At 46.5% G+C, this 18,602-nt stretch overlaps 1 protein-coding gene across 1 annotated transcript in view; it reads left to right on the plus strand.

The window, feature by feature from the left end:
* Positions 1–18,602, plus strand: part of MDGA1 (MAM domain containing glycosylphosphatidylinositol anchor 1) — a 143,390-nt gene that overhangs the window by 105,822 nt on the left and 18,966 nt on the right. Inside the window, exons 11-14 of the mRNA XM_032684442.1 lie at positions 8,228–8,405; positions 9,491–9,514; positions 16,306–16,458; positions 17,674–17,808. Of these exons, the coding sequence (XP_032540333.1) occupies positions 8,228–8,405; positions 9,491–9,514; positions 16,306–16,458; positions 17,674–17,808 (490 nt within the window). The remainder of the gene's footprint in view (positions 1–8,227; positions 8,406–9,490; positions 9,515–16,305; positions 16,459–17,673; positions 17,809–18,602) is intronic.

The raw sequence follows: 18,602 nt of genomic DNA on the forward strand, positions 1-18,602 counted from the left end.
CGAGACAAAAAGCTTCCAGGACTCCTCATTTAGACTGAATAATGGATTTGCTTTGGCCATCCATCCTTGCTTAACCCCAGGATCTGAACCTGTGTGCTTGGCTGATGAACAACACAGGCATGAATTTCAGTTCACTGGTATGCTTGTATGGTAAATGCCAACTTTGTGTTTGCATTGTGATTATTTGCTCTGGAAACCCCTAATTAGTAAAGGTTATCAAGCAAGGAAAATGAAATAAATCCCATCTTAAACTTACCCTAGCCCTTTAATTGATGCTGTTAATGCTTAACATCATTTTCATCCAAGGTGGTGATGAAATACTAACAAAGGAAAATGTTTTAATCCAATATGGCAGGCACAGGAAGTTTGACAAGAGATTATAAAGAAACATCACAATGACTGTCTTTATATCCAAACCAAATTTCTCCACTATCCAAATCTTACCAAAATGGCTTTTTCCAGAGTAGGTATGCCTCTTTCCCATGGCTGATACCAGTCACTCAGTTCAGAAACCCCTATTAAGATTGTGCTGTTGAAATTTCATGCAGCTGACACCAGGCTGGGAGACAATGCCATCTCAGTGAAGGATCAGGATATTCTAAGTGAGATCCGAAAGATGGAAAATTACTTGAGTAGTTCTGGTGAGATGAAATGGATGTGGTACAAAGGCAGGGTCATGCATGTGTAAGATGAGAAATCTGCTACAGTGGGAAATTACTGAAGTGAAGGAACAACGCGCATGAGTGAGTTGACTTCAAGTAGCTGCTGGTTAGATGCAGGTGTAAGAAAGGACAAATGTACTCCTTGGTGAAAGGTGAGGTACTTATAAGCAAGGTGGAGAGGTGCCACTGCATCCTACTATGCAGGGCTGGGGCACTGAACTCCAGCAAGTGGGATCATGCAGAAAAATATTATAGAGTCAATCAGGGAAAGTGAGAGTCTGGGTTAGAAGAGGACTAACAAAGTACTCAGCTTGTTTAGCCTAGTAAAGCAAAGGATGAGAGGTGGTGTGATTGCTGTCTATAAAAATATCAGGGGGTCAAGCAGCAGTGAGGGAAAAGAGCCATTTAAGCTAAAGGACAGTATTGGCACAAGATCAACTGGGTGCAAACTGCTTGTGAATAAATTCAATCTGGAAATGAGAACATTAGAGTGGTCAGGCTCTGGAACAGACGTCCAGCGGGAGGAGCAGGCCTGAAGGGAACGCACCACTTTTAAGAGGGGATGTGATGCATACGTAAAATTAATAAGCAGAGGCAGCCCCTGTGGTGACAGAGGACTGGGCCCTATCAGCCACGAGTGTACCTCTCCTGCTGTGTCCTTGAGTGTGTCCATGGTTTGCCCTTCTCTGAACTTTGGGAGCTACCAGTGCAGAGGGTTTTTATCCCTCTGCCAAAATACTGAGACTAAGCACCAAATTTGTGGTGTTCAATTCACAGAATCACAGAACATGCGGAGTTGGAAAGGACCCACAAGACAAACCATCTTCCTTTTCTCTGCCCTGTGGCACCAAGGTGACATGAAGGATGAGAATGTCAATCCATTGCTATGTGTCAGAGGGTGAATAGGAAGAAGTGGGAGAGGAGGGACGGATTTCTGGCAGATTTTTCCATCATTGTGGAACATATTGGAGCCTCATTTTTAGGAGGATTTCCTAAAATTTCCTATCCCTGCCTCCCTCTTGATCCTGTTTCTGAGCATTTTTCATTCCTCTTTTTCCAAGTAATTATTTTTACCTGTGGAACTCATCTGCTTGGCTCTCATTCTCCAGCAGTGAATAATGGGTCTGGCCCGTGGATAATTTTTCTCTCAGTCTTGGACACTGTAAATTCTGACACACATAAATCCTGTAATCCTATTTTCTTTTTTTTTTTTCCAACACTCAGAAGTCTATGATATGTACTCTCTGAAGTTACCTCTCTGCAAGGCATCCTGTAGCTTTGGAGGTGCAGTTCGGGCAGAAATTGCGGACAGAGCATGTGTGCTGAGGTAGTGGGGTGTTTTGCATTGCAGAGCCCCATGTTCATCACAGGAGCTGTTACCAGCACCATAACAAAGCTCAGTCCCTTCCATCCCTTGGATGGGGTATTTGGGAGTTTTTTTCCTGGCTGTTACCAGTTATAGGCCATAGATACTGCCCATCCCATCATGTTGAGTGCAGTGGTGTGCAAACTCTCCTTGGAAGGGAGCAGCTATGTCTTAGCTGGACTTCGTTGGGATGGGATCCTCACAGTCACAGCCACTGGGGAAATCTGGTATGAGATGATGCCTGCAGCACTCCAGGACAGAGCTATATAATGCAGCCAAGACTCTTACCAAAGAGGCTGAACTGGTACAAATGGGAGGCTCTGTCACACCCTGGGTGGTATTGCCTGTCAGAAGAAAAGTGCTCTTCTGCTGCTGTTACTTTCTCCTGGCCCTTGGATCATGCTAAACAGGGACGTCTATGCATCATGAGAAACTGGGCAGCTTGGCTGAGACTGACTGTCCTCTTGAGCACATGAGGGAGACCATCCCATCAGGCCCATAGATTTGTAGGGATCCAGCTGGAGCAGCAGATTCTACAATTTCAGGGTCGACTGGGAGTTGATCATTTTCACAGTCATGGTCCAGCAACTCAGGGCACCGAGACCCCCTTGGTCCGTCAGCTGCGTTGAAGACAAAGAACACCTCTGCCTTGTCTCTGTCCCTGTTTGTGAGGTGACCATTCTCATCCTGTAACAGGCTGATAGTATTTCTATCCTGCCTATTGCCATTAATGTATTTGAAAAACCTCTTTTTTATTGTCTCCTCCATTTCTCATCAGCTTCAACTCCTGTTGAGCTTTGGCCACACAAATTTTCTTCCTACAGCTGTAAGCAGCATCTCTGAATTCTTCCCATGTCACTTGACCTTGCTTCCTCTGGGCATACACCTTACTCTTCTGCCTTGCTTATCCCTCCTGAAGAGCCTATAACCATCCAACAGGGAACTCCAGTCACAGGACACATCCCACAGGTTTCACTGCCAATGATGTCAAATCTCTGGGACAGGGCTAAAGCTTTGAGTTCTGCTGGTTTGTTCCTCATGGTGCATGGATTTGTGTAGGAGCATTTCAGGTGTGGTACATTGTAGCCAATACCTTCTGAAGAAGATTGAGGAATCCCATGAGTGCTGGTTTCTTCAAGTTTTGGCACACCATCCCATCACTTATCATTGGCGAGCCTGTTTTTACCCCTTTTCCCCTTCCAAGCTAATTTAAAGCTCTGTCAACAAGCCCCACTAACTCATGTGCTAGAACTCTTTTTCCCCTCTGAGATAGGTGCATCCCCTCAGATGTCAGTAGACCAGGTGTTCAGTAGATCATCCCATGGTCAACAAATGCCATATTTTTACCATTGCACCAACCTTGGAGGTCTTCATTGACCTGATGGATCTGACTATTACTAGCAATATTATTCCTTGCTGCCGGAAGGATCAAGGAAATTACTATCTGTGCTCCTGATCCCTCTGCCATTTTTTTGGTGTTCTCCTCTGTGGAGTTGTACAGGGAGTAAGGAAGAGTCTGCCAGAGAGAGGGAGCCTGTGTGTGAAGCTGCTGTGCCACATCAGCCTGCTTTTATCTGCTGAATCCTCTCCCTTTGGAGAGGCTGAGGAGGCTGGGGATGGAGCTGGGAGCTTTCCCAGCACCCCATGTCTGTGTTTAGTTAGTGGGAATGGAGTGGGATTGTGGGAAGTGACCCCTGTCTCGTTTGTGCTGCAGGAAGGAGCAGCCATGGGAATTTGAATGAGGCTGAGAAAAAAGGGTCAGACAGTGAGTATGTGTGGAAAGGATCTGGATGGGAGATACTGGAAAGCAGAGCTAGTGCTTGTGCCCTGAGCTGAGAAGTTGCTGAAGAAGCAGAACAAGTAAGGAGAGAGTGGCAAGAGTGAATTGCAATGCTGGGAATCTGGGTGCCTGCAGAGCAGTTCCTTTGCTCTGATCAGCTTATTGGGGATTTTACCTGATTTTAATGTGCATTTTTCTAGCTAGTGTTTGCAACAATTCCTTGGAGCTTGGTGATGAAACAGACTTCCTTTCTAATTTCTCGCTCAAACAAGTATGCACAGTAGCTAAAGGTACAGCTGGTTGTGAGACCACATGCGTGGCTACACAAGTCACACCAAGTCTTGTGAATTCCTGGTGTGGTTTGCTGAGCAGAACCGCAGCATGAACTCTTGATAGATGTGTCTATTAATATCTTTTGGCTTTACTGAGTCTTCTAGTTGATATGTACCTAGCTTAAAGATCAGTCTGAAAACGTCATCCTTTTTTTCCTTTAGTAGCTGATATAAACAGAAAACATAGGTGTGGCAGTGAAATACCTTGGATCCTTCTACTGTGACAATGCCCCAGCTGAGGTTGCAGCAGCGGGCAGGGGTAGTGTGGAATCCTGGTTTTCTCTCTGAGTCTCTTGATTTGTATTCCTGGACCATGAGCTGGCTCAGCTGACCACAGTGGAACAAAAACTCTGTAAGCGTCAAAAGCCAGCTCACATGATAAGACAGGGGACTGGACAGGCAATACCTACCAACAGAATGTGATGCTGAGGCACAAGAAAGGGCAGTCCCAGTTTGCAGGTCCAAGAGCTTTGATGGCTAAGTACATATAAGCATGTAAGTGTGCTCTCTTGTGATTGTTAATACTGCTTATAAGTGTCAGAGGAAAGGGACAGGTTGTGTACGCTGCATGTGAATACATACGTACCATATGGGGCTGATTCTTCCCTTCGTAAGGTGTTTTTAGTGAACTCATTCTGGAAGAATGTTCTCACCTCTGCAGCCTGTGGGATATTCACAGCCAGCTAGTAGAAACTGTGGATTTGTTTGGGTTTTTTTCATTTCCCATCCCCTTCCTCTTTTTATTGGAAATGAAAGGAGGTGAAAGCAGAGGCGAGGCTGTGCATTGCGCAGTGCTCTTGTTCTGGCCCTGTTGGCAGCTTCTCGAGTCTGGTGATGAATGAGCTTGTTGCATGAGATCCTCCACTGAGGCTTCAGCATCTCTAATAAGGCGGCCAGTGTTTCCTTGTCCTCTGCGCCTGCCTCTGCTTTATTAACTGCACCACAGCAATATTAAACTGGAGCACTGGGTCAACATGATCAGGAGGAGGGAGGCTGAGAAGAGAGTGGAAGGAAGAAGATAACAGGATAAAATGGGAGAAGAGAACACAGAGCGGGAGAAAGGGCAACAGCTGGCAATTGAAGCAGATTGAAAAATTGGTTCCTACTGGGCCGATGCATGCAGTTCTGCACAGACCTGCTGCTGGCAATAAGGGAGGCAAAGGATATTTAGGGAGGGGGGCAGACCTTGACCTTAATGTCTCTGTCTGTTGGATCTGTGCTAGTGACTACAAGCCGGCACCTGCTCCGCATGCACGCAGCAAGCGGCTGGCTGGAGTTGCCCCCTTTTTCTCCCTGGCACGTGCCCTTTAAACTGTGCTGGCAGTGCACCTGGCTCTCTCTACTGACGGCTGCAGCTGGCTCAGGGGAGATGTTTGGCCCATGCTGCCTTTCACAGAGAAGAGCCAGTCTTTCCAAAGACATCCAAAGACATTCTGTTATGATGCCAGGACTGTAGGGACCATACTAAGGATGTGCAGAGGGCAGCCTTTCTGGCAGTGAGTTTCTGTGTAGGTTCAAGTTGCAGATTGAATAGAGACAGGACATAGGCTGAGAGAAGAGTTGGCTATGAAGTATTTGATGGAGGGAAAAGATTCTCTTAAAACTTTCCATCTGTACACCAAGAGGAGATACATACTGGGCCCCAGCTGTGCCTTTCCCATTACCTAGTTGTCCGGGTCTCTTTTGGGAAGCAGGAAAGTTGCAACCCATAGGAAGCGTATGTGCCCTTATTAATTTCTGTTTCACAGCCAAACCTTGGTGGCAGCCAGATATTTATTTGGTTTAACCCACAAGTCCCTGAGGATAGACTCAGCTGGGGGATCTAGAGCTTTGCAGTCCAGACTGGAGGCTGATTTTGTAGTTTGTCCTGGATTAGATGATGTGCCAGAGTACATGATTTGACACTGCTCCCAGAGGCTTTAGATACCCAAATTCCACTTAAATCCCAGCTGAGGTGAAATTTGCACTGTCTGAATCTCACCCCCAGGCTTCTCTCTGACTCTCCCATTTTGTTTCTCTTCCAAAGGTTATGTCTAGATGAGGAAAATGGCTTCTGACCTCCTATTTGCTGGCTGCCTTCTCAGCACCCCAGCTCATGGCAGCCTGTGGGGAGGAGCTGCTGCCAGCCCTCCCAGTGAGGTTCCACTCCCCCAAACATCTATGCCAGCTGTACCACTCCAACCTTCTGTTTCTGGTTTGTGGCTGCTCCTCTTCTCCCAGATAATTAGGGGTCTGGTGCTAATGATCCCGGGTAAAGTCGCTGCCACTGGGAGTCAGCTTTGCCATTGCTTGGCAGAGCAGTGGTATGGAAGGCTGGCAGATGGGAGGGCTGAGCAGTAGGAATGCCAGCTTGCAAGCACACATGAGGCATTGTTGATATGGATGGATCCTGGCGGCATCTTGGTACCAGGTTCATGCTTGGTTCCCTGCCCTGGTCCTGCCTGCTAGGACTCCTCCCAGGTGCTTTTCAGGAAGGCACCAAGCTACGGGAAAGCAGCTCCCAGCTCTCTGACCCATCTTGCCCAGGGATGAGGAGGAGGGTGCAGAAAGTAAGTCCTCAAAGCAACTTGCACCCTGATCTGCTTAGGTACAAAGGTCTCTTTTAGGTACAATCTGTAAGGCAGCCTGTAAGGTGCAAAGTTGTTTTTCACTGTGAGAACCACATGCAGCCATGGGTTCCCAGGTCCTGCCCCAACACAGGATCTGGTCCAGTGCTGCCCCTTCACTTGGAAGCACCATCCAAACTATGAGCTGATCAAGGAGGTGGGCTGTTGGCTCCTGGCTGTGTTGGAAATGAACAGGGCTGTGGCACAGGAAGCTCTCCAGTGGCAGCCATTGCTTCTGAGTTCGAACTTACAGTTACATTCGTGAGGGCTGAAGGCAGGCAGAGGAGGGATTGAATGAACTTGTTTTTACCAAGTGCCACATCTGCATTGCTCCCCAGCCCTGCCTTGCTGATGGCCCTTGCTCCTACTGTGCCCTCACTCCATCTTCTTGCCCCACACTCTCTACACTGACAGATTTGCTGTAAACCTTCCTCCATGCATCCTGGTTCCAGTAATCCTGTAACTTCAGCATTAATGACCAACACTGAGACAGCCTGTCAGGAAAATTGCCTTTGCGATGGAAACTGTCAGCCTAGAGGATATATCAGAGGCAAGAGAAAGCTTAGTGTCAGGGACAGTGAACACTGGATCATGGAAAGCCCTGCCAAAGGTCGTTTTACCAGCACCAGCATCCTCAATAATGTATCTTGCCACAAGGATCCAGGCACCGCACAGCGACAGGCAGGAAATTGTATCTTCAAAATGCAGTCCTCGTTCTTATCCTTCCTCCACCAAGGAAGCATGACCACGGCAGGGAAGTTTCACTGACACCTAATTCATCATTTTTAGTGGTGGTGATTTTGATAATGATATTTTTCCCATTGTTTTCTTTAAAATTCCCTGCTGCCTTAGCAAACTGAACAATGTTTAGCTGGTATAGTTCAGCTCCTTCCAATGGGCATCAGAGAAAGAGAGAGCCTGTGACTGACTCCAGACAACCACCGACTTGAACTAGATCCCTTGCTCTGGTCTGCAGAGGCAGTGTGGGCTAGGATTCAAAGATGGATCCTACGAAAAGTTGCTGAAGAAGCATGGTAGTAGACAGGTCCCAGTGAGGCACCAAATGAAATGCCACAGGGCCCAGGCAGCAAGTGAATGAATTCTCTAGCAGTGATTGTGAACTGCAGAGTATCTTGGCGAAATGCCATGCTGTGTTTGCAAGGACCTTGGTGCACTAATAGGGGTAAGTTGGGTCCATTTTTCCCATCCTGAAACCGTTCTTTCTGGACACAAAGTTGCTCCAGGACCCATAGTTCAAGTTGTCCCTAGAGTCAGGAGGACCCCAAGGCTTCTCTTGAGGGGGTCCTGATCACTGTTCTGTACCAGGGGTTAGAATTTTCAAACCATGAAGATCTCATGGAGAAACCAGATGTACATGTCTTTATAGGAAGAGGTGGAATAGTATGTTAGATGGTGGATAGGATTGCTCAGGTTTCCAGCTTCAGGATTCTCATAACACTGTGGCTTCTTTTTCTATGCAGCTGTCTCAGAGAAGCACCATCCAAACCTTCATTCCTGTGAAGAAAATGGAGAAAGGCCTGTTGCTGGAACACATCTTGCCCAACCTGAAAGTGCCTCAGAGCTATGAAGTTCGCCTGACACCCATCACCAGTTTTGGGGCTGGAGATATGGCTGCCCGCATCATCCGGTACATGGAACGTAGGTGTCTCTTCCTCGGTCCTGGCTACAAGAACAGGTCCGAGCCCCAGGCCTAGGGACATGGGCCTGAATAGATGTGGTCTTCTGTCACCCTTGGGTGGACCTCTCTGCGCTGAGGAGTTTTGATAGCACAGTGCTATCACATTTCACTGTATTTTGGCTGTTGCCATCAATGCAGAGCACTAAATAGAGACTTCTGAGGGTCAGTCTCCACTGATGTGTCACTCAACAGCTCTGACTCACACTTTCCACTCTGTGGGCAGAAGATCCCCAAAACCTCAGTGACCCATCAGGCCACGCTGCAGTTTCCCATGGTACAGTGGCGTATTAGAGGACAGCCAGTGGATACTCTGTATTAGTCACAATCCCATAAAAATAAGAGGATTTCAGAAGGCTTCAGTTCTTTCCAGAGCTGAATGCATGATTCCTTTCCTAACTAGCCACTAATACATCTATAGCTCTATCCAATACCATGACTCCCAAACCATCCCATTGATACACATTGACCATACTTCTCTCCCTAGCATCCCAACAGCTCAGAATTCTCTCCATTTCCACAACTCTGTGATTTCTTTACTACCATTAGGAGTTTGGACCTTATATTTCAGCAGAAAGTACAGACCCGTCTCCTCCTATGTTTGCATGATTGCATACAATCCTCTTACCTGTGGACTGACAACGTCTGTTGTCCTCAGCATACCTGTCATCTTAAACTTCCACAGTGTGTCAAACTGTTTCGATTTCTCTCTTAGATACCAAGCTTTGGTGTCTAAGTGGATGCTATCGCACTGGGTGCTCCAGAAGGAAACTGCTTGGGTTGCCAGAAGGGTTCCCCAATGTAATCCCAGGATCACCCCTTAGGTGGGGGTTTTTTAAGGTCTGTTGCTGCTTGGATAAGAGTGTTAGCATCTTTTTCCATCACCAAGGCAGACACTGAGCGCTACTGTTTCACAGGGATGCTGCCAGGAGACTTGTGCATCTGTGACCTTTCTTGATATGTTTGTTTTATTTTCAGAGTTTGATTCTGATTTGTGATTTGAGGGAGTACGAACTGTTCTCACTTGTTTTTCTGTTTCCTCTTCCAGCAATCAACTATCCCAACCCTACAGGTAAGCAACAACACCTTTGTGTTTATGTTTTGAATGTAATGCATATTAGTCAACTGCTCCAGCAGATAAAGCAAGCCAACAACTGGAACACACAGCTGACTTTTTCAAACCTTTTTCCCCAAAAGAGGATGAAATTGCATATGCTAAAGCTTCCAGTAAATACTGCCATTTGTTGCACCTCAAATTATTGCCAGGAGATAAACACCAGATATATGCCTCTCATTCACACCTCATGTCTCTGCGACTGGATAGGCTGTGATCTTGAAACCACCCTCCCTTAAAATGAGCAGTCTGCTTCCAGTAAGAAGGTTATTAAATGTTCCCTAAAATAATCTATGTTTAGGAATGTATATTCCCATTCTCTTCTGACCAGAAAAGATATCACTTAATATCTCTGCAGGCTAATATGGAGCTGTGTCCAGCTCAGATCTGGTTCCTCTCACAAACTTCTTGAACACAGTCCCTTTCTTTTCCCTTCCAGTGTCATCATTGTTAACTTGCTTATTTTCCTTTTGGTCATTCCTGCCAAGATGCAGGCCTATCTTTGTTGAGTCCCTAGAGTTCCCATTGATTCTGAGAGCAGAATACACAATGTCTCAGAATGATGGTCTTTAACATGAATGTGATGGTGCCCATCGAGCAGGAAAGAGGACTTCTAGCTTGCTGTAAGCAGTGGTGGAGTGATCTTCAGGGGATGAAACAAAGTCCCTTTGCTTCAGTTGCTGGATATATATAAGCCCAGGCAAAGCTCTTGAGCAGAGAAGGGCAGACTACTTGCTAATGGTCCATGGGGAGCAGGTGGTTCCATATTCAGTCCTTTTATGTATTACTCTGTGTATGTGTAGGTAAGTGCTACTGCTGCACTGCAGGGTAGCAGTGAGAAGAAGGCAGCCAAAAATCAGGATATGAGATTGTCTTGTTAAGGCAGCCATGAGGTGTTAATTCTTGCAAGCTCACACTCTGAGGATGGTTTGATGAGCCATACTCTGCCTGAGAGTAGGAGATGCTTACAGGGTTAGAGGGATTTGTCGCTCTAATTCCATATTCCATTTGCTTACTTTCCTCCACTTCCTGATCCACTTTAAATATTGTCCACAGAAGACTCATTGGGAACCACAGAGCATATTGCCAGGGACCTTCTCCAAAGTATGTCTCTTGGTACTTGCTGGAGGAGGCAAGCATCCCAGCCTGCAGGTCAAAGTGACAAAATCTGGCCTTTTGCCACTTGCTTTTACACTATATAAATCACTGGTAAAGCCAGAGCAACTTCAGTCCTGATTGTGCCAATCTCTTGGGGTCTTTGTAAACTGAACCTTCAGACTGCCTGCCTGGGGCTGCTTTGGCAGCTTGACTGAGTCCAGAACAACTGCATTAAATTTGCCTATGGTGGTGGATGACAGCCATGCATGTATTTTCACGCAGTAAACCCAACACTTATGATTTCACCTTGATGTAAGTTGCCCAGCCTCTGGTGGATATTGAGACCTCTGGGCCAGTCATGAGGGTCTTGCCCGTGAGTTCACACCTTGAGACTGACTGCCTAAAATGGGACCTACTGCACTTGATTTCAGATATGACCCTTCCTTTCAGACCAGCTGGTAGTAAATATGAGCCCAAAGGCTCTTAGCTCTTTCTTTGGACCACAGCTGAGTTCTCAGATTGTCATCCCAGTAACAGGAAATCCCTCCTGCTACCTCTTCTTTTCCTAGTTCCTCTGCTACCACCGTCCCTAGGGAAAAGTTCATGCTAGGCTGCCCAGTCAAATTCTGGGAGCAAACATTGAGAGCTCTCAAGTGAAAAGCAAAGATTAGATGATTAATGCCTCTGGCAGCCTGATCCAAGGGCATGCACAATGGTGATTAATTTACAAACTCTGAGAGTCACTTAATACAATTATTTCTTCATGCATTTTCTCTCTCAGCTTAATAAGATGTTAATAACATTGGGGCAGGCATGCGTGTGGCATGGTTACAGAGCCAGGTACAGGGCTCTAAAGGAAAAGCAAAAGAAAAGCAGAGGAAGTGAACAAAAGACATTGAGGATTTCTAATATTTAGAGGTTACCAGTAAGGCTGACTCTTAAAATTTAGCTGATCTAGTTCTAAAAACCAGAATTTATATTTAAAGAAACTGCCTAAGAATTATCTTAAAGTTCTCTTAGAATAACTGATTATTTTAATGTAATGAATAAATTCTGGTGCTGGGGAATCTGCTCTATCCTTTTTACCTCTCCCCTGTAATTTCATTTGGATATAACCTTCGCTTTCTAACCCAAATGCTGCAGTGCTGCCCCACAAACTGTTCCAGCTCATGGGCACCGCGTGGTTTGGGTTCCCTGGTTCTACCAGATGTAACTTTGCAACTTGGTGATGAGGTCATTAAGAAGTATATTGGATAGCTGATTTAGTTTTCTATTGGCCAGTGTGTCTTGCCCTTCCAGAGCAGCAACACTGTTTCTCATGTATCTGCAGTCTGGCTGTGTGCGGTGCTAAAACATTTTGGGACCGTGGACAAGCAGAGTGGGTGGTGATCTGTGCCAAATGCTGGTTGTTGTAGATTACGATGGTTCGTTGCTTACCATCTAGTGCTTGTGTGTCCTGTCCCTGATAATGCCTCATAGTCCAGAGGAATTTAAGGTTGTTGCTCGAGTATGAACATGTGGGAATGAGATGCCAGCCTGCTGCATAGAGTTGGATTACTCAAATTTGTACCCATCCTTCAGGAATGTGTGTAATGCAAAGGTTAAAAAAGGTGAAAATTTTTTGTATCATAATGACAAATAGAATTGTGTAGACCATATTATCCCCTTGTTGCAGATGGAAATATTAAACCAGACAGCAATCCAGTATGACCTATCCAGTTATGTCATTGTGAAGCTTTCTTCCATTACTGGTGATTAATGCTCTAGAAGATTACAATGGAAGAGACTGTTAAATGTTTTTGCTTAGTTCACAATGTACTTTGAGGTCTCAATACAGTTTTCATTGTCTTCATTTTCTAGGTGGGGAAACTGATGTCCAAAGAGAAGGTGATATAGCCTGTGGGTCAGTCAAGAGGTCTGCAACGGAGCCGAGGCTTGGAGCATGTTTCTTTATGCACTAAGCCAGTTTCAGTCTTCAGACCACAGCTAAATGATGCAGGCAATTTTATTCAAGTGCACTCCATCACCCATAGGCTGCAGCTAGAATAGGATTATTATTTTTTGTATTCATCTGGCATCCAGCATTTCGAAACCAGGGATGGCTTCCCCCTAAGGACTTGAAAGGAAAATCTCCATTATATTCCTCAAGAAGGCAAAGCAACAAGAAATGCTAATAGCCACAGCAGAGGATCTCTCCCCTGGGAATGCATGGAGGTGTCTGTAACCAGGTGCAAATATGTCTGCACTGAGCTGCCTCCACTGCAAAACCTGCCAAGGAAATCTGTTTGGTGAAGATGGCCTTTGAGGAACCAGCTCCTCTGCCACCTCCACCTCATATATAACAATCCAGAGAACAAATTCTGTGTTCAATGTTTAAATCCACTTCTTAATTTTAAAACAGGAACCTTCCTTTGCACCATGGTGCTGAGCCAGGATCCCTGGCAGATGGGGTAAATCTTCAAGAAGATTTGCTTCAGACAGCCAGGGTCATCAGTCAGGTCACCTTTGTGGCCTCTTGAGACACAGCAAGCCATTTAAACATTTTTCTTTTGGCTGGATCTACCAGTTTTCTCCTGGCAAGCTTTGCTGATAACCACACAGAGGTGATGTGCTGGTGGTGTCCCAAACCACACTGAACATCTCCTAGTTATTCATGGCACCTCCACTTCTAGCTCGGAGAAACAACAGAGCTTTGCCTTCCTGTGGCTTGTTTTAAACCAAAGGACCAGGAGTCAGAGCACTTGGGTTCTGTTTCCAGCTTAAATACTGCCTGCTGTGACCTTAAATGTGTCTGTCTATACATTTGGGCATCTATTTCCCCATGTGTAAGGCAGGAGATATATAGAAAGAGGCATTGCTATGCCATAGAGGTGTTAAGAAGCCTTGTTCATTAGTTGTTGCAAAGTGCCTTGAGCTCCCAAGCTAAGCAGAGGTAATATGCTGTAGTTATAAACTCCCGCACAGCAAGTGGTGTTGCACATAAGCTGGATCCTGCTGTCAATTATGCAACAGCATTGGTTGATCCGTGATGCACGGGACCGTTCTCTATTTTATGTGCTCTGCTAGAAGCGTTGCCTTCTGGAATTAGCTGCATTTGAGTGAGAGCAGCGGATGCAATCAGGATCCTGTTTTGACATTAAAAGAGCTTTCTCTGGGCTTTTGAGTCATCTTTTCTGAGCAGTCTCATCCCATAGGTCTGTGGGGCTTCTTACAAATGAGGCACAGTAGTCCATCAGCTGGTACAACCAGACCTTGGTGCTAAGCTGAGAATACTGTCTTCAGTTCTCTTGTCTTGCACAGCTCTCTCTGATCTCCACCTGAGCTTGTGCTTTCTCCTTAATCTGCCTCTCCTTCAATGTCTGTGCTTCCTCATTTGCGGGTTTGTTCCCTCTCAATCAGTTGCCTGGCTGACCTCTGTGTTACAGCTTCCAGCTCTGCTTTACACCTGATATTCCCTGTTAAGGTAATTTTGTGCTGGAGAAAGATGTCACCTTTCTCTGAAGGTCCATGTGCATCACAGTGTCAGAATTGCAAACAATCCCTTTGCAAAAGGAGAGTCATGGTGATTCTGCTGTGTAGGATAATGCCATTCTAAGAGAAAACTTGTCTCTTGTAACTGCAGCTCGCAACCCACGAGCTGAAGTCATGGAAATGTTTGTCTTTGGTCCAGCAGAGAGAAAACGGGTATTACACAACCCAGCAATATCAGCAAGCTTGTGGGCTCCAGCCCCTCCTTTGAAGACCACTGGCTATCTGGTACAATCATGAACTCCCTTCTCTCAGCCATGAGAGCTGAAGAAGGATCCTTAGAAGCTGCTTTTCCACTCTTTTCTCCTTCCATTTCCCTGTGCTGGGAAATGAAAAAGGCCCCCCCCATCCCACGCAGTTACCCTGTCTCAGCCCCCTCGCCAGCATGTGCCCCATCATCTCCTCCCCACTCCTCCCTTCTCCTTCAGCTCCAGATGCCATTCCACCCCTGTGCTAGGCACTGCAGAGCAGTGGCTAATTTGGATTTGGATGCTAATTAGAAATTAGCAGATTGAATGGAAAGCACTTAGCCAGGGTTAATCGGCAGTTAAGCGGCCAGCCCAGCCAAACTCCTGATGGCTGTACAGAGCTCGAAAGAGAGGCATTTCCCGCTGAATTTGTGGAAAACCCAGCTGCTCTGGTCTGTGAACCAAGCCCTTGGCTTGCCACACAGTGTCTAGCCTATGCTGGCAAAGACATTTTTGCTGGCCACAGCAGAAGGCTGCCTCCTCTTTCCTCACTGCGTTGGTAGGATGCTGGAAAGAGACAGGCAAGAAGGTGGAACCCAAATCCCTGCCACAGGGGTGTACAGACTTTTGATATCTGTTTGGATGACCACTTGCAAGGTCTGAGATCCATGCTCAGCCCATTTTCCATCCAGCTTGAGTTTTTGCCCAGGGACCTCTCAAAACACAGAGCAGTTTTCATTCTGGGTCTTGGACCTCTTTTCTCTTTCTTTTCTGCCCGTTTCATCCATCCCTCTCCTGTCGCATCAGCAGCGTAAAGCTGGTCTTTGGCCTTTGTTTTTGTGACTCAAGAACTACCTTTTTAACACAAAAGTTACAATCTTCAGCATTGTTATGTCCTATTCATTCCAGTCTCTGCAAGTCCATATTGGGTTATGTCTATGCACAAGATTTTTCACCTGTCTTACAGTATTGCTGTAGGGTGTAACTGTCTTGTGGTAGTAATAAAAGCGAGCCCTATTGCACATGTGGCTGATCCTACATGAAAATCTTTTACCTACGTGACTTATTTTGTTAGGGGAACCAGCATAAGCTCAAAATCAAATGTGCCTTTTAGCTGGTATAAATTGGATGTACTCTAGCCAAATGACACATTTGTCACACTGAGCTGACCTCTTCTCCACAACTGATTTTTTTTCATGTGTGTCATAGTTTAGTTAAATATATAGCCTAAAGGGGGTCATCTGCTGGTGCTTTTTCCTCTCTCCTGGGGAAATTATTCTACTATCAAGTTTTTCTGATATAAAAGCCCTTGTAGCCTGTTTGCCTTCAATGCTCTTTTTACCTACCTCTACATTTACCCCTTCAGATCTCTCAGCAGAATCTCTCTTTCACTTTAGCTATGTTGGCTTTATTCTGTTTTGTCAGACCATCACATCCATCAGACTGCATTAACCCTTCCATAATAATACTAATCATGTGTATATCATGGGTAATGATAGGACAATGGGGAATATTTTTAAACTAAAAATATTTAGTTATAAATATAAAAAGATTTAGATTTGATGTTAGGAGTTAATTCTTTCCTCAGAGAGTGGTGAGGCAGTGGAACAGGCTACCCAGAGATATTATGGGTGCCCCACCCATGGAAGTGTCCAAGGCTAGATTGGGTGGGGCCCTGAGCAACTTGATGTAGTGAATGGCAGCCCTGCCCATGGCAGGGGGTTTGGAACTGGATGATCTTTGAGGTCACTTTCAACTCAACCCATTCTGTGATTTCTGTGATACATTCCTTTTCAGCCTCCTCCTGAGGTCGAGGGCTGTCCATCTGCCCCCGGCTCAACACAGGGACGTAGCAGTGCTGCGAGCACCCAGGCAGCTTGGGGAGGAGGTTTGAAAAGCAGCAGCTGACCAGCCCTTTCCCTTCCTTCCCCACAGATAACACCTGCCGCTTTGAGGACGAGAAGATCTGCGGCTTCATGCAGGACAAGATGGACAACTTTGACTGGACCCGGCAGAATGCCCTCACCCAGAACCCCAAGCGCACCGTCAACACCGGGCCCCCCACGGACATCAGCGGTACGCCGGAGGGTAGGCACACATCTGGGTTTCTTCCGGCTTGGCTGGGGGGTGAGATGCACGCCGTTGCTTGTCAGGAGTCTTGTGTCTCTGGGAGGTGGTGGAGGGCTGATCTGCTTTCCACACAGCACACTTCTCCTCCGCGCAGGGTGCAGGGAGCAGGCAGTTAATTTGCATGTTACTGATTGGCATTAAACACACAATTAAAACACCCACGACTTTGTTGAAGGGAATAGTGTGAGCATTAGTTCTTGTTACCAGCTAATTGCCTGCTGCCTAATGCCCTTGTACTGTTTGATGCTTGTTTTGAAGTTAAAAAAGGATAAACAAACGAGAACATCTCTAACACCTAGAAATGGCTCTGCTGGTTTTAGCCAGCTGTTTCCTCAAAGAAGGTCTCAGGGAGGCAAACAGATCTCCTTAGTGCCAAGCAGGACGATGAGAGACAGGAGCTGCCTCACCTCGTAGCTGGAGGAGACTGGTGTTATGTATTGCTCATGCTAGCTGTGAATGGAGCACATGCTCCCGTTTTAGCTGGATATTATTTCCACCTTTCTCTAAGAAGGAAAGTAAATTTGTATGCAAGCACATATCTTTGAACTCAAAAAAAATGGGAAACATCCAATGGCCAGCTAAGGAAATGGCTTTTCCCATTAGTGTTCAGTACACCGACCTGATTGAGCATTGAAAATTATGTCAACAAGTTTAATAGCTAATCTGTTCCTCCCTGGGCTGTTAACTACTACGTTAGTATTGTTCTCTTTAGACAACAATATTGTTTAGGCCAGATATACCAAATCCTCTCTCTCTCTGCTTGAGGCAAAGAAATTAGCCGGAAATGCTTTCTGCCTCCTCTTTCTGGTTTTCTCCTTACACCATGGAGTCAGTTCTGGGGTCCTTGTGCTGCAGCAGGAAGGCTCGTTTTGCACACACAGATGTGTGTGTGTGCACGTTCAGGGATTCACCTGCTGCAGGCGCTCACAGCGCCAGTCTGGAGATGCTCATCTCTCTCTCTCTCTCCCCTAAATACTGTAAAGGCAGAAGAGGCACTGCAGACATCCTGCAAGTGTCTCTGGCTAGGATCACACTGGGTGCAGAGCAGTTGGGAAGAGCAAGGCCCTGTCTCCCAGAGGAGGAGTAGTTTCCCAGCCACTGGCTTCCCATAGCTTGCAAGAAGGGAGAAACAGTGCATGCTGCCTTTCCCCACCTTTCCTTCTTATTCTGTAGGTTACTACATGTTCATCGAGGCGTCCCGGCCCCGGGTGACAGGAGACAAAGCCCGGCTCATCAGCCCCCTCTACAACATTACTGCCAAGTACTACTGTGTCTCCTTCTACTACCACATGTATGGGAAGCACATCGGTGAGTACCTTCCAGGGAAGGGTAACCCCAGCCTTAAGCAGGCTGTTGGGGAAGATCTCCAGCCTCTCACTCCACCAGCTGTGCCTGCAACCAGCGATTCAGGAGGGCAGGAGTCCTACTCCAGTGTTCACAGCACCAGGATGGGCTGCTGTTTTCAAATACTTGTCCCATAACACAGCCCAGCAGTGTCAGGGCTTTGAGACTGTTGCAGCCAATCCTTGGGGCAGTACCTTGCAGTCAGTCTGTCCAATGAAGAAGAGGTGGAGGTTAAGGGGTCTTGTGGGACCAGAGAACTCTGCAGTGGCTGTAGCTATTTTAGGGTGGGCAAGATGCGTGTTCCCCCAGCTGTGCCAAGGGGCTGTCTGGTCTGCCTGACTCCCTTTTCTCTAACTGTAAGCCTGTGAGTGCAGCAAGCACCCCAGAAGTGCCTGGCACACTAATGAGTTTCCATATCCAGTCAAGGAGCAATTGCTAATTTGTCACCTCTTGATTATAATTTCATTAATTTGAATAATAGATGCACTCTTCCCACAGCACGCTGGGTTATTAATCACCTGCTGGACTGGAGCCTGACTGAAAAATCAGGGCCCAGGCAGGAATGTGTCCGCCCTTCAATAAACGGGGTTAATTAACAGCTCTCTGCTCAGCACTGTAGATGTCACTGGGAGGAAGTACACTCCTGAGTCTGGTCACCACATTTCTGTTCACTTGTGGCACAGCTGAGAAGTTTAACTGCAAAATCTGGGCAAGGCTGAAACCCTGACAACCATGGGTGCTGGGGGCTGGGGGCTGGA

This window comes from Chiroxiphia lanceolata, chromosome 3, assembly GCF_009829145.1.
Source record: "Chiroxiphia lanceolata isolate bChiLan1 chromosome 3, bChiLan1.pri, whole genome shotgun sequence".
NCBI lineage: Eukaryota > Metazoa > Chordata > Aves > Passeriformes > Pipridae > Chiroxiphia > Chiroxiphia lanceolata.